The sequence below is a fragment of the Corvus hawaiiensis genome, chromosome 6, assembly GCF_020740725.1.
Source record: "Corvus hawaiiensis isolate bCorHaw1 chromosome 6, bCorHaw1.pri.cur, whole genome shotgun sequence".
Classification (NCBI taxonomy): domain Eukaryota; kingdom Metazoa; phylum Chordata; class Aves; order Passeriformes; family Corvidae; genus Corvus; species Corvus hawaiiensis.
Window position 1 is genome coordinate 20,629,112 of NC_063218.1, and position 23,021 is coordinate 20,652,132.

At 41.1% G+C, this 23,021-nt stretch overlaps 1 protein-coding gene across 2 annotated transcripts in view; it reads left to right on the forward strand.

Annotated features, from left to right (window-relative positions):
- Nucleotides 1-1,300: 1,300 nt before the first annotated feature.
- Nucleotides 1,301-23,021, forward strand: part of STON2 (stonin 2) — a 75,212-nt gene continuing 53,491 nt past the window's right edge. The window contains exons 1-3 of one of the 2 annotated variants that reach the window (XM_048307241.1): nt 1,301-1,375; nt 17,932-18,140; nt 18,571-18,825. In XM_048307241.1, coding sequence (XP_048163198.1) covers nt 18,053-18,140; nt 18,571-18,825 — 343 coding nt within the window. In that variant the 5' untranslated portion in view covers nt 1,301-1,375; nt 17,932-18,052. Of the gene's footprint in view, nt 1,376-1,909; nt 1,931-17,931; nt 18,141-18,570; nt 18,826-23,021 lie in introns of those variants that run through there. The other variant, XM_048307240.1, reaches the window with a different exon arrangement.

The window sequence follows — 23,021 nt, forward strand, 5'->3', positions numbered from 1 at the left end:
GCTTTGTCTGGGCAATCAACATCTTCTACTGCTGCATAAAACAGGATCTGCAAGTCCGGTTTGTGAATGTGCGAGTTGTGTGCTATTTTCTCCCAGCCACCTCTAGCTGGCACTCGTGTCGGTGCTTTGGGACACGCGATGTCCTCCGCTTGTGCCACAGGAGCTTTGGTTCGAGTGTTCTTTGTAGTGTGTGTGTCCCCACATTGCTCTGCACCAGGAGCAAACCTTCGACCTTCTTTGAAAGCCCCTTCGAAACAATCAGGTGAACCAGGCACGCTAAGATGCTGAGTGTAACATCAGTTGTAATTACATGGTTGCATCTTGCACTTTGCATTTGAGATTTTCCCAGCGTTTTTACACTTTCTAAAACTCTTTGGTCACCCAGAGAAGAATTAAACTTTTTTTTTTTTACAGTCAGTCTCCATTACTAATTAAGGCTGTTATTATACTATTTATTGCTAATGTTAAGGTCATTAACATCTCTCAGCTTGCAAGGTTCAATTTTCTAGGAAGCTCTTTGGTGGCTTGCTACTCCCTCAGCTCTCCAGAGTCATTCTCTGAATCTACTAATGGATGTAAATGTACACATCTGTGCTCACGTTTGGGCTAATGATGCACATGTTCATTTTGCATAAGCTTCCTTTCAGCTGGAGTATAGGAATTGTACTGGGGTTAGAAGTTAATTCCTCCATAAGGACATTTCCATATGCAAATTGCTCTCTGAACTATTTAAAAGCAGAAATAAGATTAATATTAATCTTTACTATGCAATTTATATTATTAGGATAATAATACTATTACAGCTTAAAAACAATTTGGTTCATAGATGTTGTATTAACTTTCTTATACCTGCCTAATACATAATCCGTGAAATTCATCAGGGTGCAACAAAAGAATTGAGGTGCCTGTTAATTGGTGTTCAAAGTGGGTACACTAATTCACCAGTTACAAATAAATAGTGTTGTATTTAAGCGTGCCCGTTGAATGACCCCGAACAGAAGGATAGTTGTTTGCATTATCAATTTTTATTTGCACATTGCTATTTATTTTTGCCCGTGGGTGAGCGGAGACGGCAAAGTCCGTTGACTTTGAATCGTATTTAGAATGGTCCTGAGAAACTTGGAAGGGCTCAATACCGAGAGTGCGGAACAGCCGCCCCTCCGCCGCCACCTGCGCGCGGGGGCCCGCTGGCGGCGCGGGGCCAGGGGCCGGCTCCGCGCGGGCGGGGCGGGGCGGGCCCGGCCAATGCGGCGCCGCGGCCGCCGGGGAGCGCCCAATGGCGGCGGCGCTGGCGGGCGGGCCGGGCCGGGCCGGGCCGGGCTGGAGCCGGAGCCGAGCGCGCTGGGAGCGCGCCCGCGGAGCAGCTCTGCCGCCGGTAGGTGCGCGGGGCCGGGCGGCTGCGGCCCGCGGGGAGGAGGGGGCGCGGCCCGCGCTCTGCCTTCTGAGCGCCGGGAGAGGGGCACCGCGGCTCGGGGCTGGCGGGCAGCGCTGGCGCGGGCGGAGGACATCAAAAACTGCAGCCGAGGAAACCTAAAGCGAAGGCAGGTGGCCCTGCTGGCGGAGCTGGGGCCGCCGCCTGCTCCTCGGTACCTGCGGAGCGGGGCCGCCCGCGGCTGCGCGCCCTGACGGGACCGGGGTTCCCCTCCGCGCTCCTGCCCTTTACCCGCCCGGGGTCGTGGCGCTGCTCCCGCCGCGAGTATCTGTACCGAGTGTGGACCTGTTCCCCTCGGTGCTCGCAGCCTCCCTCAGGGCCGTTCTCCGGGGATGCGCGGCTCGTTCTCCGGGGATGCACCCCTCGGGGATGCGCGGCTGTGCCCGTGCGAGCGGGTCGGGGCTCTGCGGCTGCGGAAGGGTTAACGCTCATTAGCAGCAGCACGGGAAAGCTGCTTGTATCCACCTACCCCTCAGCTGCTCCATGGAATTACTCACGGTTTGGATTTTTTTCTTGCTTGGGTCCGCTGAATTGTGCTGCCTTTGAAACGTTTTTCTGCGGTTAAGATATTGCAAGGAAAACAAAAATCGCTCGCTCTTCTTTCTGTTGTCACGTTTCAATACGCTATGTAAATTGTAGGTTAAAAAAGCTCAAATTACATATTTCCATGCGAAGTGGAGTTTTGTGTTGACGTACGACCAGGCAGCCTTTTCTCTGCCTATTTGTTTAGTTCATACATTAAATATTCTTTCTGTACTGCAGCTCTATTTTTCTGTATTGATTTTTGTTAATCGTTTTGTGGATTAACTGGTTGTAATCAGCCTCAACTTTTTGGATTTTTTTCTTTCCCATGGTTTAATCTTTTTGAGACTTCGGGTTTCCAGACACACAAAAGTTTAAAAATGCTCGACTGCTTGACTAGATCAGGTGATGCTTTGCAACTCACGTCTTCTCGTACTTTAGTTGCGCCTTTTGCTGGGAAATATCCTTAGGGTAATATTGCAGTATTGGTTTGAGGGCACTTTTAGTATTGTCAAGTATTGCCAAATTGCAAAAATTTGGCAAACATTGGCATTTCTTTACCTGTGAATCAGATATGAATCATTCTTGTCTTCTGTGAAATTTTGCAAACTTACTAGTCTGGGCAAGTAAACTTCAGCCTACAGGTTGCTTGGAAAATGCTTGTGTTTGCTAATTCTGGCATGTGACTCTGATTTAGTTTTTTCTCTGCCAAGGTGATCAAAACATACCCTGCATTACACAGACAAGTGAGATCTGGACTTTGCCTTAATATTGTCCAGATAAAAAGGTTCGTTTTAATAAAGTTTGTGTTATCACCAAAAAGCTTGAAGAGCTATTTCCCCCATCTGTATGAGATTAATTATGTGGGATTATGCAATGCATTGGACTTTCCTAAATACTTAATTTCCTAATGGGTAGGTTCTCTCTTCTCCAAGAATTTTCAGATTTGATTGATTATAATTTACAGCAGTGTTTACAGTGAATTACTTTGTTATGCCATGCTTTTTTTCAGGTAAATCTTCAACCTTTTCTGTATACTATTAAAGGCTTTTCATTATATTCATATTTAGCTTTAAAGTACATAGCATGTAGCAGTAACTCCCTGGCAGATCTAACATACAGGTTTCCTTATATATAGGAATACAGCTGGCAACTTTAGCTCTCTGCTCTTTTATAGTTGTGGCTTTTAAATTATTTTTAAAATATCGATGTCATTAGGAGCATGACCATTAAACTTTTCAGTAAGAGAAAAGGGTCAGATTTTTTCTCTCTCACATGGTATCTCAGTTCTGACTAGTTGTACTGTCTTATAATTTGTGTCCTTCATTATCATTAAGAATAGAATAGCATATCTTGGTCTTTAACTGCAGAGCTTTCCTTAATTTGAGTTCCTTGTATCCCTCACTACATCAGTGGCATAATTAATACTCTGTGTGGTTGGTGTAGATTACAGTCCAAGGGATGCAAGGTAAAAAGATAACAGCTACATCTCAGTAGTGGCCAACTCCCCATCTCAAGTCCTTGTTTGTGCTGCCTTGCCAGCTATCTTGTTAAGAACTAGTAGCTGGTACAGTTCCCTGGTTGAGAAACCCAGACTGTGAGTGGGTTAAAACCATATTGTAAGTGGGCTAAATGCATCGTGTTTATAGAGTCCGTAATTTTCAGCTGTTTCAAGTCTGGCATCAGCAAGTAAAGATGAGAAATGGTATCTATGTGTGTTACAAACCTCTCAAGATGTTTTGCTCTGCAAGGCTTCTGTTGCCCCGGAAGCAGTGCCTTTTCCAGTCAGGGAGACAGTTTCCAAGGTGGCATCTGCTATAAGGTCATGGCTTGTGGATTCTCCTGCTCTGACACTTGGCGCCTGGTAGTACCCTTTCTTCATGCAGCTTTTAACCCAGGTATTGCACTGAGGCTTTGTGCAGTAAGCTAACAGAATCAGTTTTGAATTGTTGAAGTCCTGTTAAAGGCCGTCTTTGCAATACCATCAGCTTTCTGTTTGAAAGCTGGAAAATTAAAAAGATCATTAGGAACTAAGCTATAGAATCTAAGGATTCATGTGGTGGTGGCAGTCTAAGATAATCTTGGCCATCTGAAAGTTGTGTTTATCTAAGAAAATCACTTAAACTCCCTCTGCAGGTCAGCCAGGAAAGGGCGACCTTCAAAAGGCAATTCTTGGCAAATTTGTCTGAACTATTAGTTGCATTACAAAAAAAAAGACAAAATACTCAACTGCAAAACCAGATTATTTTGTCCTCAGATGCCTTAGTAGGTTTCTTTGGAGTCTAACATGACAGATGTTTTCTTACAGAATTGTGAATTCTGCTAATGGATGTAATAACTTCACAAGTGGTTAACCTCAAGGAAGGAATGCCTGTCCTTGTATGTGTTGGGTATGAGCATGTGTTGTCTTCAAAACTATAGCTGCAATTATGGCCACAAGAATTTGAGTCCTAGGAAATTAGAAGCCATACAACTCAGCTTGTACATCTGGAAACCCTAGGGATTACATCTTTGCTACTTGTAGGTGGTGAAAGGTTTGCCAGGACCTTAAACAGGGCCAGAAATCCATCCACAGGTGTCTATATGGGTAAGATTGCTTTCCAGGTAGGGATTATGTATCCCCTATTGACTTCTGCCATCAATTTTCACTGTCTTCTAAATATGCAAATAAGTAGAACAGTGTGGAATGTCCTGGTTTTTTTAAAACTGAAAGGGGGGTAAAATTTCAGAAATTGTGATTCAAAAAATTGAAAAAACAGTCCCATGGAAATACCAGGGGACACACATCAGTGTTCCAGGATTCTCTTCTCTTCTGGAAAAACTATGGATGTAAATACATGAGCACATTATTTAGGGCAGGAATGCACTTTTAAAATGAATGTCCTGATCACCTGCATTTCTGCAGTTCAATGTGCATCTTGGAGCACATAAACTGATTTTGTTTGGGATAAGACTGAGCAAAAGGAAGAGCTCATTTAATGTACTCCAAGTGCTAATGCAAATTAAGTCTACAGGATCATTTTGGAGATAATTGTAAGTAAAAACCATAAAAAAGGTAGTGTGAGAGCTGTACCCTTAATGCTAAGTATTTCACTCCACCACTCTGCTCCTACTGGTAAGGTTTTATGCTGCTTATTAGGGTAAACTTAGGATACAGTCTGTTGACCAACTTGACAACCCATTTTTAAATTTTGCATAATCATTAGTATATATTGACAGAAAAAAAATATCATAGCAAAATGCTAAAAGAGTTAAGAGGAGACATCAATGCTAGGACAATGTGTTGCTTAGATAAGCACAGAAACAAATAGTGCGTTCTTTAATAGGTAATAATCTTAAAAGAAGTAGGTTACTGAAATGTATAGCTTTATTATACATCAGTTCTATAGATATACAGTTTCTGAAGGGAAGCCATAAAATTGAAGAGCTTTTGCTCTCATCAATCCCAAAATGCCTTCAATAGGTGCTTTTTTGACAGGAAGTATTTCCCAAAATATTGAAAATATTTCTCAGCAGTGATACTAAGGCTTGTCAGTCAGCTGTAGTGAAATGTCTAAAAATATGTGTAAGACTAGGTGTGAAAAAGACATACAAGTCCAAGTTAGTTACCATAATCTCCTTGGAGGGGGATTCACCTCACTTGAAAATAGATCAGGTGAAGGATCCTCTGGAGGTGTTGTGTTCCTTCTATTGACTATAAACAGAGCATCAGGTGACTATCTCAGATGTCTGGCTGGGTGTCTGGAGTTAAATGAGGTGTGATTCATCTTGCTTTATTAAGGTAACTGAACTAAATGTCTCAGCACAATTCCTTCAGCTTGAAACAGAGGGCAGAACTGACCAGTGTGCTTCAGGATCCTACAGAGGTGCTCTAGTAGTTCAAAACTCTCCTGCTATTCAAAGAGCAGACAGTGTGCTCCAGAGCTGAGATTCAAAGTGGAGCTCCTGGTCCAAGGGCAGCAGACCTGCCTGGTGAGCTAGAGAGAAAGGATGTCTTTTTGCTGAGCGGTTTCTTGATTCATTATGCTCCTTTAGGCCAAGTTTTAGTTGGCATTTATAGACATGAATATTTACAGAAACCAATTCGCTCTGTGTGCTCTTGAGTTTGCCAGCTGTGAAATTAAATGAAAGAATTATCTTCAATTTATTTTTGAATTAGGGGGTGGCTATATGATACAGTAATTTTGCCATCTGAATCAGGGGCCTCTGGTGAACAGAAGGTACTATTTCACAGAATTTCGTGGTGGTTTTGTGGTTGTGTGGGTGATGGAAATGCATGAAAAAACATCTACTAAGCATTTTTGAAGAGAGAAAGTATTACTAGCTGCAGAACTGAAACTAGAGCTGGTCAAGCTCCGCAGCACAAGGCCAGTTTGTTTTCTAATAGAGCAGTTTCAATTGAATGGCTGTAGGGAAGAATTTGGCCTATGAAGTTTAATGATTAGTGGCTGTTTAGTTGCCAGCTGTTCTTAAGGACAGAAACTTGCCAGCAGAAATGCTTCTTTTTCTCTGGTCCTTGCTAGGTTGTTTCAAGTTCACCACAGTTCAAGTATTTACCTGGTTAAAACTTATATTGTATGTATAAAAATTATACATGGTGAAAACATCAGGTGCATGCAAATTATACAGTACATCAGTTAGCATGAGGAATGAGATCTCAGTTGATAGGTGCATGGATTACTTTGGGGGCATTCACAGCCAGAATCTCAAATGTCAGTGAAGAGGATAAAACTGAGATAGAATAGATGTGGCAGATGTGGTCTTTCCTCTCCTAAATAACACATCTCTGACCTCTGCAGTTTAATCGTCCGGTCTCTCTGAATGAAGGCTGCTGTAATAGTTCACCACACTGCATGTGGGCTCAGAGTTTGACACCAGCATTCACCCTTTTTGTCCCAGAAAAGTTTGCAGATTCTCCCTGTGTCCAATCCAGGCTATTGATATGAATGTGCTTGGAGCTAAGGCTGACTGAGGGTAGCCACAGATCTTTGGGAGCCACAGATCCAAACAGCTACATTTGCTCTTCAGTGACACTGAAACAGACAGTAACTTTCAAGGGATAATCCTTTCTTTTCCGGAAGTTTGTCTTGAAAAAAAAAAGTTCTTATTCAGCTACTTTTTAATAGTTTCTAACATACTTTTGTGTCTGTGTGAATTATGTGTCAAATTTACAACTCTGACACAGTGAGTCTTGGTAACAGAGTGTCCCTGTCCCTTTGTGGGCCTGTGCCTTTATGAAAGAGGAAGTAAATACCTCAAATATTTTTAAATCTACTTGTCTGCATCCCACTACCAAAACTTGTCCACTGGATATGGCAGCCCTTGCCAAAGGTTAGCTGGATTCAGCCTCCCCAGAGCGGGCAAGAGAGCAGTAACACTGCAGTAGCATTGCCATGAACTGGCATTTCCAAAAATCATGCTGCTGTGCTACTGAGACATACTGTGGGCTGAGGAACAGAATGACCACGGTCACTTTGGGCTGCGTAAGGCTGGGTGGGAGGTGGGGTGACCCGACCACACTGTTTCCAGTTCCAGAGCAGGTTCAGAAAGCAGCCATGCTGTCAAACACACTGCACTGCTGGGAGTCTTACCTAGGAGGGGTTGCACAGGCAGGGTATTCAGATTCCAAACCTTTTAATGGAGAAAGGCCTTGCTGGTATGACCTGAGTGCCCAGCATCCATCTACAGTGCTTTACATTGTTTTGTTCGATGAAGTGAGTGAAGTCTTCATAACTTTTTTCTTTGTTTTCCTGACTACACGCTAGAGTTTTCAAGGCAACAATAAACCTGTCTTAAACTTGTGGTGGCTTGGATGGAAAAGGAGCCTTGGAGTTTGTTTAGTGACTTCTGATTTTATATTTTGTTGGGTTTTTTTACACAGTTGCTCTACTAAAGTACTTGCATAACACAGAAGAGGTCATGCATTAACCAGAAAGAAGAAAGTTACAGAATATCTGACAGCACTCAGAAATGGAACGTGAATTAAATTCTTGTCTAAAAATTTGGGATACTGCATTACCCAAGCTCAGCTGAGAGCTGGAATATGTTCATGACTTCACTTGTCATACCATGGGACTCTCATTGTACTCTGTAAGTTTCCACATGCATAATGTAGGAGAGCACAGTTCTAACTATATAGAATGGCTGGTCACCTGCTGCAGTTAAACTTTACATGATTTCCTCTTCATTAGGAACTGTAGTGATAAGACAAGGCATAGTGGGTACAAACTGAAAGAGGGGAAATGTAGGTTAGACATTAGGAGGAAATTCTGCACTGCAAGGTTGCCCAGGGAAGTTGTGGATGCCCCAACCCTGGCAGTGTTCAAGGTTGGATAAGGTGTCCCTGCACATGGCAGGGCGTTGGAACTAGATGATCTTGAAGGTCCTTTTCAAGCTTTAACATTTTGATTCTATGATGAAATGATAAAATAAGTCAGCTATTTGAAACTGAAGCATTAATTTTTTGCGCAGGAAAGAACAGGGAAGTGTCTTGCTGTACATTTATCTGCTTTTCCCTTTCTCTTTTTGTTTCTTCTTTCTTTCTTTTTTTTCTGAATATTGATTTGGTGTATCCAACTAAATTATTCTCTCTCCTCAAAACATGGAATTTCAAAAGATTGAACCACATTCCTATATCTGTGTGGAAACTGGAGATTATCTTTTTCCATGCACCTATAAATAGTGGTCTTACTTTTGGTTCTGTGTAACCTGTGCATGTACACACACCTACAGCACTTGTGTCCCACTGGCTCAAGCCAGGCATACAAGAAGGTGCCACTGCAGAAGCTTCCCCAGCAAAGGGTTTGGTCTCCGGGGACCTCCCCTAGGGTGTCTGCACAGCTGTGTCATGCACCCAGTATGCACTGTTCCCTGCTATTCCAGTTCTGACAGTTTACTTTGACAGTAATTCCTCTTTTGGAATGCACAAGGTTGCCTGCTGTCTCACAGGCACTATCATCGGGGTACTACCATAGAGTACCACTTATTAGTGTGTGTTAGTAAAAACTAAACAACCCAAAACCTCAATAAAACCAAACAAGAAAAAATGAAGGATTTTCTCATAACCTCTGTTCTACATCATGCTAGTATACCATGCATTCTTATGTTTTGACAACTAAACAAATACAATTGGACACAAATGCATTAGACAGTACCATTGCAAACATATTCTTTTGTACTGTGTATGAATATGACTTGTCAAGAACTTTGTTTCTACTTCAGATAAATTTTTGGCAATGTTCTATAAAATACTGGGTACCTTTAAATTCAATCTTTGCACAAGCATTTTTTTTCTAGAGTTGTTTTTCATTCTCTTGAAACAGGAGTAGCCATGCTAAAGGAATAGAAACATCAAGTCTAATGGGCCTATATTTAGGCTGTCTAAAATAGAGAGTGACAACAAACATGATGTTTATGGGTTGCCCTGAAGGGCTGCAGTGTCCTGGCATCACATTAAGTTGCATTTGACTCTTCAGACACTGGAAATGAGGAAAGACTGGTTGGATCATCGAAAGAATTTTCTGCTAGAGCAAGCTTGTTCCCTGTGACATCTCTTCCAGAACTTTGCCTGGCTTTAAATAATCAAGCAGGGTTTCCTTAAACTGGGAGACAATTTCACATTTTAATGTTGCCTTTATCTATAACAATCGAGAAGGATCTCCTTTATAACAAAAATCCCTGTTTAATTCTTTTCCTTGGAAGGGTTGTGCCGATACAGATTAGAAGTTACAAAAGATGTCACATAGAAGTACAATTACACAGAAATTATTTACATGTAATAGTTGTTAGCTATATGGAAATACAGAGAAGGTTTGAACAGAAGATGACTTTCTCAGTGTTCCTAATCCCCCTTTCGAGCCAACATTCAGCACAAGAAAACTTCTTTGCTTTCATTCAGGGCTGCATCACTTCCTCAATAGTCCTTGTCTTCCTGATGCTTTCGCAGTTGGATTCTGTGTTTTTCTCTCACTCTGAATCTGTTCTCCTGTTCTGTGCGTACTCACAGCTCAGACAGATCAATGCCCATCCTCTGTGTAGGCATACAGCTTCCAGTGAAGCTTCTCTGTCTACAGAATTCAGTTCCTCTCTTGTCTTGAATGTGGCTAGTGTTTGAGGGCTTGAGTTCTTTCTTTCTTGGATTTTTTTTGGTTTGGGTTTTTTTTTTCCTCTTCCCCTAGCTTTCTTAGTCAAAATGAGAGTTTAACTGATACTGATTGATGGCAAACACATATACCCACCATCTTCAGTGAAGATGTTGTCACCCATCTTCTAGCATTTAACTTATTTGTAATCAGAAAATGAAGCCCTCGTTTCGTTTGTGCAGTTGAAACTTGAGGCACAGGGGGAATTCTGCTGGCTCTCCTTTTACTGATGGAAGCAGGATCAGTTTTTGAGTTGTACAGTGAATACTTGAAATGCAGTAATTTGTTGCAGTGCATATAAGCAGTGCTAGAAAGTTAATATCTGTCAGAACAGGATGGCATTTCACACAAGCCAGGTTGTGTGTTTTCTAAAAGAGTGTTTATCATCCAGCATGATATTCCAGTAAACTTGTGATCACTTACTTCCCTGTTTCTTTTGTTATTAGTCCCAGTATAGAAGAAGGACAGGTAGATAGGATTTTATTATCTGTGTTTACTTCTTGATGGCTGTCTTGAGTGATGTCAGGCTGCGATGGCATAGTTGGTTCTAGAGGGATTAATTGTAGAACATTATGCCTTTTGCAATAGTGAGATAACTTCAAAAAACTACTTGGATAATCATCACAACAGCAAATAAAGTACAGGAACTTTTGGAGGGTTTGGTAAATGGAATACCTCTGGGTAGCTTGTCTGTGCAGAATTTAAATAAGAACATACAAAAGCATCAATATCAGATGTTCAAACCACGTTGCTCAGTGGGAATTTTCTTTTGAAACACGTTCCTTGTATGTAAACTTTTTGAGGTTTGAAAGAATAAATCAATTTTTAAACCCAGTTCCCTGCACATACTGTGGGTTGGAGCATCAGTTTTATAGTATTGTGTCGTGCAATAGTTGTGTCTACTGCAAATTCACCATCCTGAAGCAGAGAAAAATCTGTGTCACATGCAATGGGCAGGTGTGGAAGTCTGGGATCAGGATGCTGCTTTTGACTTCTGCCCTGTGGAGGCCTTGAGAAAACAAGGAAGAGTAGTAAGGACCATGTACCCACCCTCACCAAAGGGAATGTTAGCAACCTCTCCTCCCTTACTGCATTTAGATTTCCTGTTGCCTACTGTTACTACCAACAGAATTTTGCTGAACAAAGTAAAACCTGATCTGAGCTATTCTAGTCTTTGGGAAGACAAACCTGAAATTAGTGGGTTTTGTTCTATTTTTTCTCCTGTTTGTACAATACTGCCTGGGGGAATAAAAGTGCCAGATTTTAGAGATGTAATTGTTCTGCTAAACAAATTGACACATTGCCTCTTTCCTGTAATCTTGTCCCAGTCTAGTTTTATTGCACTGTTGCTCTATATGGTAAGAGAAGCATTTGACTAATTGTTGCCTCAGATTCTAGTTTGAGTTGAAAGGTTGGCAGTTTGGGAAGTTGTCCTTCAAGTTCCCATGCAATTACATGCCTGGAGGCTTCAGTTACACTTTGAAGGAATCGTGTACCCAGAGTGAACTATATTGAAAGTCCTGAAATGCAGAACTTCTGTTTTCCTGATGTGACTGGTGATGTGAATTATCACTGTCAAACATTTTGTCTCACATCCTCCCTTGGTTTTTGCCTGCTTGCCTGCTGTATATTACTTCTAATCATAAAAATAACTTTTTTTTTTAAATTAAAAATTCCTATTCTGTTTTGCACTGCTGGTCTTCTACAGTGTCTTTGTACATTTCTCAAGTTTTTAGAAGTACAAGTAATAGAGGAGGTTGTACAATTTTTCTCCAGCATCAGACTTTGAATCCCTGTCTCTCATTATGAGGCATCCAGAATCCATGAAGTATTTCTGAGGCATGGCCTTGACAGAAGGAGAGATATTGCCTTCTGAACTGCCTAAATTTGCTGGTATTGCCTGCAGGAGGGCATCTTACATGTCTTCTCTCTCTCTTTGGAAAATAGAGGAGCTTCTGTGGCAGATAAATTTTGGTGTAGGGAAAACAGCAGCTGTTGACCTTTCAGATGTTAGCCTTGACGCAAATATTCCTGAGGGAGATGCTTATGACTTTCTTACCACTGCATCCTGTACAGACTCTCCTCTCTTACTGTCACTGAAATGTGAGCTTCCAGGAAAGTTGGGATGTGTGTTTGTGGCATATGGTTTTATGTGTGCTGGTTGTGCTGGAGAAAATAAGGTCATTCCAGGTCACCTCAGCTTTAACGCTGCTTCTGCCGTGGACTTGCAGTGTGGATTTAGGCAGATCACTTCATAGCTGTTGGACTAATTGGGAATGGTCATTAGTGTGGCTGCACTGGGCCCTGGGCTCAGGAAGACCCCCAATCTGCTCTTCTGTCATTCAATGTGCCAGATGTCACCTTTAGTGCCACACTCTGCCCCACTCCATCTCTGTCTAAAATCACCAGGAGACAGTAGTAATGACCTACCTTGTAATGGGACAAGGTGGATTTGCCCAGGCTCTGCAGACACAGCACTGTCAAGACTCTTGTTACTATTCACTTTGGTATAATCCATAACGGGAAAAGCCATCCTTTCTTCCAGAGAGGCTGCAGGAGTTTCATAAGGCATGTCTCCCTTGGGGCCCTAATTCTTCCTTTCATATTGAGAGCTTTTGTGTGAGTGTTAAATGCACCAGATAGTGACTGAACTTGTTAAGCTACATCTGAACTCATATAAAAGCATATATCAGAGTAGGTAAAACTGGTCTGAGATCTAAAACAGAGTTTTACCAGAGACTTGCTCAGGGCAATTTACAAGCTGGTGGGGCTGTATACATGGAGAAAATATTATCAATATTAAAAATACAGTACTCAACCAGATATGATTTTATTCCTGTCATCATCTAGGTCATTCATAAGGTAATCTTACCTCAGGCATTTAGGCAGAGGTTGGTAAAATTTTTATCAGTAAGAATGATATCCAAGTCCAGTTCCTTTGTTTCACTGGGTTTCTCAAGTTCATTGTTTTGTTTTTTTCCTGTTGTTTAGCACTGTGTTTTCTTTATGCCGTTGCACCTTGAAGTACTTGGGACTTGGTTTTGATGCTCAAGAACAGAGTTCCAATTTGGAGTTTGTTTATTATTCAGATCATGATGTGCTGATGGTCAGTGTTTGTTACAGGCCAAGCCGAGAGGAAGAGCCATGAGCTCTTTCTCACTTGGAAATTTGCCCAAGGCAGCAATCATTCCTCAGTTCATGCTACTAGAATTGTTTCATCTGTACAGGTTTGCCAAACACATGGTCAAGATAAAATTACTTATTTTTCCTTGAGGCTTTCCTGGTGGGAGAGAAGCTTGATTGTTACGAGAAAAGCCCTGGTCAGAGTCTTTCCTTTCCTTACTGTCCCTTTGGCATAGTTTCTTTTCTCTGCTGTGTGGAATTTAACAGCTTGTCTAGTTGTTTTCCCTTAATGGTCTCCTACAAAACCAAATGCAAACTACTGTAACCAGTTAATGTTTCAGTTCCTGGGATTGTAAGGGAATGTATAAGCAAGAGAAACAGTATTGCTGTATGGATTACAGGATTTTTTTTCAATAGTGTTGCCATTACTGTAAGGCAATATATTTAGAGTCTATACACTTAGCACAAGCTTGCTATTGATACTGCATTTGGAAAACAAGAAAGCAAACAACTGAATTTCATTCTCAGTATTTTTATTCTGATTTTTTTTTTCCTATTTTCCCATATAACTGTAACCTAGTAACTCTGGGTAGTGATCAGAAAGCCAACTGCAGCCTGCATCATATGGATGTAACTTGAAGCAATTGGAGAAATGACCCTTAGTGCTTAAAAACATTAATTGTGCTGAGCTGTTTCTTCTAAGGAGAGTTGAAATCTACTGAGAAACAGTGTTCGAGTTTACTGTGCAAGCACATGAGTAATTAAATACTTTGAACGGAATGTTTACAAAAACATCATGCAATTACGGATACTTCTGAATTCCATTACAGATATTTCTGATACTTCTAAACCTCAATAAAAGCCACAAGCATTTCTCCATATCAACATTACTACTGTTGGTGTTTGTACTCCCACAGTGTGTAAAGTGAGGGCTCATTGTACAAGGTGCTGGGTGTCACACTTCTGGCACAGGATAATTATGTGTCTTTCTCAAATACATGTTTTTGATGTACCAAGATAAAGGGAGAGGAACAATGATACCCCTTTTCATCTGTTGCTAGAGGGGACTTGTACAAAAGGACAGATGGGTAATCATGTCACAAGAAGGAATGGCTGTAGACTGAATTTACGTAGTTTTGAAATGAGAGGCTTGTAGTTACCAAAGCAGTTTTGTCATTTTAGAATGAACCTTCATCAGTTTTAAAAAGGACTTGTGTAATGGGGTTTATCAAAACACTAGGAGGACTAAAGAGACAAGGAGTTTTTTTCCAGCTCTATGATCTCTACCTTTTGGAAAATGAAATAACTGTCACCTACTTGTCAGTCAGATTTACATGCACCACGGTGAAACTGTAATGTGAAAAAGGGACACCTGAAGCAGAAATTTCAGCTTCTTAGAGGGGTTTTTCTGCCTCATGGTCAAGTCACTGCCTTGGAATTGATGGTAAGAATCATTGGGGTGAGCAGGTATAACATCTGCTTTACTTTGTATTTACTGTGTGATAGTATCAAATAAACAAGCAAACTTCTAATTCACAAATTTTTACTAAAAATCTGATAAATTAGCTTACTTTTTTTTTTAAACCAGTTCAGCACCAAAAGCTTAGTGCACATAATTGCACAAATCCAGAAGTAACAATCTAAACAATCCTGTTCATGTAGAGAGAAATAATGCTGGTCTGGCCTGGTAATATCTTGCTCCAAGAAATGTGTTTCCATCTGCTCTTGTTTGGGCTGTGCAGCATGAACTTTTGCTTTAACTGTAGCTCACTTGGAGTTTAAAGGATTTATTTGTTCTTAGTCCTTGTAGGCTCCAAAATTAATTCCTCTACGAATAACCAGAGATGTTTGAGAAGTCTGAAGAACAGGAAGGAGCACTCTGAAATTCACTTGCAGAGTACTTGCTGCAGTGTTTAAATAGTGGTGCTGACTGCTTTGCTATGGAGAGGATCCAGGTTTATCCACAATTCAGATGGTTCTTCTGGAGGTGCCAATTACTACCTCTGTAGTAGTTCTGCTAATGGCAGCATCGTTGTGTTAACTGAATGCACAGTGGCACTGGTATTGGGCTGGCTGAGGCTCATTGGTTCACAGTGGGATGGGCTTAGGTCTTTCTCTAAGGAGGATTTTGGAGAGGGAATGAGAGGTGAAAAATAATTTGTGGATGAAGTATTTTTTCCACACAGTCTGCACAGGTATTAGCTATACATGATTCATAATTCTGTACAGGCATTTAGGTCAAGGGGAGGGATTGAGGCTTTTTTGTGAATGTTGAAAGAATGCAAAAGTCTATAGTTTTCTTTTTTTTTTTTAACCTAACATATGCATCCTCAAAATGCCTCTATTCTGAATATCTTTGAAGTTATTAGCTGCTCAGACTGCCTTTCCTCTCTTTCAGGCTGCAGGTGTGATAACCCTGATAAGTCAACACAGTCTCTTTCATTTACCAAACTAGGAAATCTCTAGAAAATTCCAGTCATGGGGAAGTTGTATAACCTTCAATGCACAGTATTCTGATGCTTTTCTGGGCTTATAGACCTCACTGTCCATTTTGAAGTGCTAGTTTTTCTCTCTGGTAGTAAATGGATTTTAAGAATTATGGTTGTCACAGGGCAGTAGGGTTCTAGAGGAAATCCATCTTAAAATAGTGGTATAATTCTCCCATATATCTGCACACCTGAAACATTCCATTTTCTTGCCTCCTTTCATATCTTTTTTCCCCTTGAAATTAAAAAAAAAAAAAAAAAAAGAGCTCTACTGCAGTCTCTGTGCATCAAGAGCAAGCTAAACTGTTTTCTTTTTTTATTTCCTGCCACTTCATGCTTCTGTCAGGACTTTTCCAGGAGAAAGGGCAGGTCAGTATCCAGTTGTCTGGGAAAAGAAAACTTAGTTACAGATATTTAAACAAGCCCAAAACAAATAGCTTAATTGGTCACATGAGGAAAACAAGATGCCAAGGTCATCCTCTCCTTCCCTCATATGGCATCCAAGTGACCCTAAACATCTGATTTTTTTTTTTTTTCTCTTAGCTTGCCTCTATGTTTAGCTTTGTAGTTTCTATTAACAGTATCCAAAAGATATGTTGTGCAAGGCAGGCAAATGTACCTGCCCACACTGCATGGAGACAGGCGTCCTGCCATGGCAGTGGAGGAAGAAGGGCTCAAGCGCTGCTGTTCCTCCTGCAGGAGGGAATTGGTTGTGTAAGAAGGGAAAAATATGCAGGGTGACTTGTCAGGGTGCCATAGGCTCTGGAAAGTCTGTGGCTAGGGGATCAGTCTTATGGCAGATTGCACTTAACCATCAGGATTATCTCCAAGAATCCTTTTTTGTGTTTGCAGGAAATTGTACATTTTGCATTCAATTCTGCTCAAAAAGATTAATCTTCAGACACTGAACATGAATTCTCTCTAGTTGTCAGGCAGGTTGGTGACTTCCAAACTTTTGAAGTTTTCAGCCCTTTCTGGATTGCTGATCTGCCTTCAGCAGACAAATGACCTTGTGTACCTGAGTAGAATAATCATATTGGAAGCCATTTGATGATCTGCCTCCTTCAGAAAATACTTAAAGATTGAATGCATTTAAATACGTCTGTTTTTTAGGCCCAATTGTTGTTAATACAGGGTGAAGAGAAGTCTCGGTGAAGTATCTGTTCCTGTACACTAATGTGAAGTTTCACCCTGAAAAGCCCTTTAGTTAGGTGACAGACAGGAGGCCAAGAAATGCTGCTTAAAGCGCTTTCAAATAGTCAAGTGTGTGAGCTTCAGTATTTTCAAGTACTTCAGTACCATGGCAACAAGAGCTTCAATGCTTGAGAAAATTGGGGACAGAATTAGCATACTTCCCTAGGAGGAGTCTTCTGAGAGTTTTGAAGTGGTTTGCAAATCTGAGGTGGTCGTGGGTGCCTGTCAGAGAGAATTTCTCTGCCTGGACCTGACCCTGCCAATTACTAGCGAACAACCAGAGCACTTGGCAGTGCTCCATTCCATTTAGCAGATTCCCAGATCTTTGTGGGGTGCATACCATTGGAGGCCCTACTAAATTCAGTTGCCACATCTGTGAAAACATTTGCTGACCTACAGCAAAATCATGCTTAACTCCAGACAAGGTCTAAGATGGTTTTCAAAATTAAAATGTGAAGTTCCAGTCAAGCAGCAGAGTTGAAAGTGCAGCTTGATGAGAGGGCATCTCTCTATACACAGACCATGGTAACAGTCATTGGCCACTCATCCTCATTCCAGAACCAGCTACATAAATGTTTTTGATAATGAAACATACAATTTATTGCTTGCTCTGGAGAGGGATTAGACATTGTAAGCAGTAAGGTGAGCAAAGACATGTTGACAGCTTGGAGAAAGGATTAAGTTGCATCATAATCAAAATTTGCTAAACCTGGGAGAATCTCCTCATCTGCTCTTGCTGGGATTATGAAAGGCATGGCCCCTTGAGTAAGGACTAAAATACTGGTTTTGGTGCTGGACTGTTGTAACATGAAGATGTTTGGAGACCCTCAGTTGCTTTATAGTAAGGAGTTGCTCAAGTGTAGCCCTCCCCTAGACATGGGTGCCATTCCTGTCTCAAAGGCAGTAGTGGTTTGACAGTACTGTGACTGTGGTACATAAATTGCTTTAACATTGTACATTATAAAAAACTGTGGCAGTAGTTTCTCCCATTTCATTTTCTAAAAAGACATCATCTTCTTTCTTGTCTTAACAGCACTTGAAAAGAAAGTGCAGAGGAGGTGTTTCCCTCTACTGGCTCATCTTCACCGTACCTCTCCCATTCGGCTTCCTCCTCCTTACAATCCCCAAGTGAAGATGAGTGACCTGCTGCAAATATGACATCTCTGACAAGTGTCATTGCCTCCCACCAGTCTGAGTGGGTGTCCTTCACTGATGAGCTGCTCCTCCCTGTTAACCCACGAGGTAAGCTTTGTGATTTTCTTTGAAACTTGAGACTTTCTTTGCTTGATTTAGACCAACTACTGTCATATATCTAACATTAGAGAGCTTGCCTTTTACATGGAAGCAGTTTGTGCAGAGATTGAATTATCTCCTGTTACCCCTATGGAATAGGAGAATTTGGGTCAAAAAGGCAAATTACCCTCCTCATGTGATGTAATGTAGATCTACTACAGGTTTCGGAGCTGTCCTTCAAAATGGAAGACAGTATCCAACCAACCATGGAGGAAATCTCACCTGTTATAATCAAGTGCAAGACTTCCCAGTGTTAATGAAAAACTGCATTAGGTGAAGGAAAATTTCCTACATTTAATGGCAAATTTTAGATGTTTCAATAAAAAACAATGAAATAATGGTCAATCCTGTAAATCTTTCTATGTTGTCTCTATTTTAGGTAGCACTGGGGATCCTCCAGTGAAATGTTTTCATTCCTCAGACACATCCTCAGGAGAGAACCACAATGCAAATGGAGAATTTCAAGACCTTTTCCGCACAGCACTGGAAGAGGCACCTGACCAACCCAAGGTGGATTCTGCTGTGCTTGGTAACCATGTGTGTCCAAGCACTGATCTGTCATCATCCATCAGTGCTTGGGTTCAGTTTGAAGAGGCACCGTGGACCAGTGCTTCATCAACCCACCCCCAAACAGGTGAGGCAAAAGCAATGAAAAGGTCTGCTCCAGTAAGATAACAGAGTACAATGAGAGCATACAAGATTTTTGTCTTGTTCTTTGGCTTCTCAAAGTTGTACTTTGAGTAGTTTGTACAGTACTGTTTGTACTGTACTGTTTGTACTATTTTAACCCAATTAATGTTATCAGAGTTTCAAAAAGGGCTCGCACTATTCTTCTGCATTGAACAAGAAATATTTTCTTTTTGTAAAGAAAATGAAAGCCTTCTGTGATTCACTCTACCTGTGTCTTGACTAGGTCTTGGAGATTGCCAAAATGCATTCATGGGGAAAGAGCATAGAAGTGTTTTCAGTAGTGACATTTCTTATATAGAGGTATGAACAGCCATCAAAAAAGTCTGAGCCATATTTGCCTCTGTAATCTGGAGCTGAAAGAATGGTGATCACCTCTTGATCATAGTCTTTACCTGCTCATAGTTCCCATATTTTTTTTGCCAGAAGCTTATTGATACCAATAACTGTTGTGCTAGTGCTCATTGGTACTTTCTGCTGTCTTTTGATGCTATGATTTAGCAGCTGCAGAATTCCAAAGACAACAGAAGTTTACCTTAATTCCAGCACTGTGTACACTTTTCTTCAGATGTAGCAGTTCTTTCTGACATACTTTAAACATGCATGCAAATCCTCTGGCTTGCCTCATCAGCTTACGCTAACTGATGTGGCTATAAGAGCTTCTTGCTTTTCTGCATGAACAGACTTCTGTCCTTCCTTGCAGGAGGTTGTGGAGTAATTGCCCAAGAAAATAATAGTTTACTTTTTCATGTTTACAGTGAGATTATCTCTTATTAATTCCACTTTATGATTGCTAATTATTAAAACACTTTAAAGAGTTATAGCTTTCCTCTGCTCACTGAGTCCTTCAGATATTCCTTGTAACAAGAATAATACTTCTGTCAGAAAACTTGGATTGTCAGCTTTAGATTGGGTTTTGGGTAAACCCCATCTGGTTTTCCATCTGCTCTTTTGATGGGTCCTACAGACTAGTCCTTTTGAGACAGTGGTTAGACCTTTGTACAGAAGTAGGAGAATCTTCAGGCTACAAGATATTTCTCTGATTTTCTTATGTTGATATTTATTTGTTGGTTCTTAGTTGTAAATACTTGTTGATCCTTGTGATGTGGAGAGAAGGAAGAGCACCCATGAAGTGTAAGTATGTAAAACTGAGGTGCTCTACCTCTCTCTCTAGTTTCATGGCTATGTGATCCTTATGCTTATTCATACAGCCACATACTTTTTCAAATGGGGCTGTTGGTTGCTCTGACTTGGTATTTCCTTCCTAATGTTGTTATATCCTTGTTAACTGAAAAACTCATAAATGCACCTTCTTAAACGAAAAATAAAAATCTTTGCTCAACCTTAATAAAGCTAATCATAAGAAAGAGACTTCCATAAAATGAATTTTATGGTATATTACTTGATGTCCTACGCGTAGAGGGATGTGGCCCAATGTTAAGTTATGTGCTTAGCAAAAGCACTGCCTCTTGGTGTGTGTTTTCAGTCACAGGGAATACTAGTCTGTAGGCAGAGGTCTAGGATATCGAGATGAGGAGAGTAGAATAGACTTTCCAAAAGCATTGCAGTTTTGAAGACACTCATTTGTGCCCCTGTAGAGGCTTGTCCTGTGTGATCCATGTCACTGAGGGAGGATAGTTACACGCTAACTTTGGCATCTGACTGAGATTCATGGAGGAGGGTTGTTCCCCTAGCAGTCAGACTAGGATGTACTCCATGTAATTCTTGCATGGGAAGCTTTTATTCTATGAACTATATAGGAATCCTAAGGAGATGTTTCCTAAGGATATTTTAAAATGCTTGCTTATGAGCTGGTCCCACTCTTATTCTGGACCGCGTATGATAAATGGCCAGACCAGTGCAGCTGACAGCCTCTAAAGGGAAGAAGAAATGACAGCTCTTTGTTTCTGGCCCTTTGCTTTGAGGGACATTTGACAGCAAGAGGTAGGGTAAACTTCAGCCTAGTTATTCTCCATTATTGTGCAGATCACGATTGTTTCTGTGGGCGGCAGCAAAGCTGGAGACGTTGTGTACGCTGACACACTCCGTGGAAAGCCCGTGGTGACAGCAATTATTCATTTCCAGTAGCAAACGTTCTGCATAAGAACAATAGCCAATACCCAGACTGGGGCGGTGGCAGGGGGGGAAGAGTATAAAGGCCGAGTACAAACAGAAGGATTGGTGTGAGAAGGATGGACACATTTGAAATCTGCTTCCTGTGCAGGCAGCTGTGAAGAGCAACGTCCTGGAGGCTCAGCACCTCCGGTCACGTTCCTGTCAGGGCTCCAGCGCTGTTGGGAAATCGTCTGTCTGTCTGTCCCTGCTTGAGCAGCTGCTCAGCTGACTAGATAATTACCCAGGCTGATGGCCAGGCTGCCTGGAAACACATTTTGAAAAGGGCTTGGAAAGTGGGATTTCCAGAGTGCCGTGAGAGCAAAGAGGATGGGTCCTAGGAGAGAGAGATGCTGTCTTACTCTGACATTAGGGCTACAGTATTTTGGTGCAGGTTTCCCCAAAACCAAATATTTGTCCCAAACTGCTCAGAGTCTAAAAAAATAGCAAGACAATAAAGACAGCTAGAATGTAGTGGTTGTCCTATAGGAAATAAATTTGAAAGAAAACCAAGGCTAATGCTGAACCCTTGTTGTTTTGGGAAAAGTGAAGACATTACTGAGGGAGCAGAGATCAGGGGGATTGATGGCAAGAAACAGGGCTGAACAAACAGGCAAAGAATATGGAAGATGAGAAGAAAGGTCAAAATCTGAGTTACAGAAATGAAAAGCGCCCATAGTAAGCCTCACAGTGAGAACTATCTTTATTTAGGATGTTCTTGTAAACCCTTCCTTCTACCAGGTTCAGGCAGAGTAAATGCTAAGCAAAATGTTTGTTTCAAAATATTTCTGCATTTGGGCTTTATGTATAGTTAACTGACAGCTGCCAAATCATGTGGATTTCTCCTTGAGCAGCAAAAATTCTTGGGTGAGGCTACAGAAATATTTAGTGACAGAAATGATGTATTGTGGTGACCTCTTCTCTGTTTTCCTTTTGCTGTGAAAAGAAGAAATTTGATTTTTGTTATGGTTATTATCAGCCTAGTCAAACTGTTGCTGCCAAAGTGAAAAATGAGATTTTTAGGCTGACCGAAATGCTCCTATCATGAACACTACACAATCTGTAAATGATCACAGCCAGCGGGTGACAAAACATTTGCATTTGTTACACAATGGGCCTCCGGCTCACAGTCTCATATTCTGTCAGTGTTAGCTGCACTCTTCAATTCAATGAGGTATTCAGCAGAGCACCAAAATTAGACTAAGGCAAGATCTGTTACATCATCCATCCTACACACACAGCCAGTCTCACTTCTTCCCAAGAGCTTTGTCTGGTTTTAAATGGCTCAAATAACTTGGACTCCTACCATGCCTCTTGAGAGGCTATCCAACAGCATATCTGAGCTTAACTACTTTGTGCTGTTCTCTCTGAAAGTGGGCAATATTTGCGACACAAGATCCACAGCCAGAAACTACACCTGTCACTAGAAACTGTGATGCTGTCCTAAAATCAGAAAAATTTGAAGTCCTATGTAATAAGAAAGGAAATTACACCAACATGGTTTATTGTAATACAGTGTAGGGATCAAGGAACAGGTCCTCAAAACACTAAAGAGGAATTAATGCTTCAAGGTAAATCTGCATATTAAAAACCAATCCATTGTTTTAAGAACCAAGTGTCAAGAAAAGTAAAATGCATGTTGAAGGAAACATTTTTTGGTCTGGGAAACAATGAGTTGATTTTCAGTATCCAACACATGCTACAGAATTTGCATTTTAGGGATAGTTCTGGCACTGGTCTTTCAACACAAACAGACTTCTGAGAAATTCCTGCAACAGAAAGGCTGTGACTCTCCAACTATTGGCATTAGAGACTGAATTCAAAATTTTTACAAAAAAGCCCTGCCTCATGTAGGAATTTGGCTGCAGTACTTCCAGGAATCTGAAAAGCAGCAGCAGAAGCATCTGAAGAGAGATCTTAAACATGTGTAGATGTTTACTTTTGCTTGTCTTGCTTTTTGAGATTGCTAAATAGCCTTTTGGCTCAGCATAGGGGAAAATACACTTTTGCTAGTTTCAAGGGTTAGTTTTG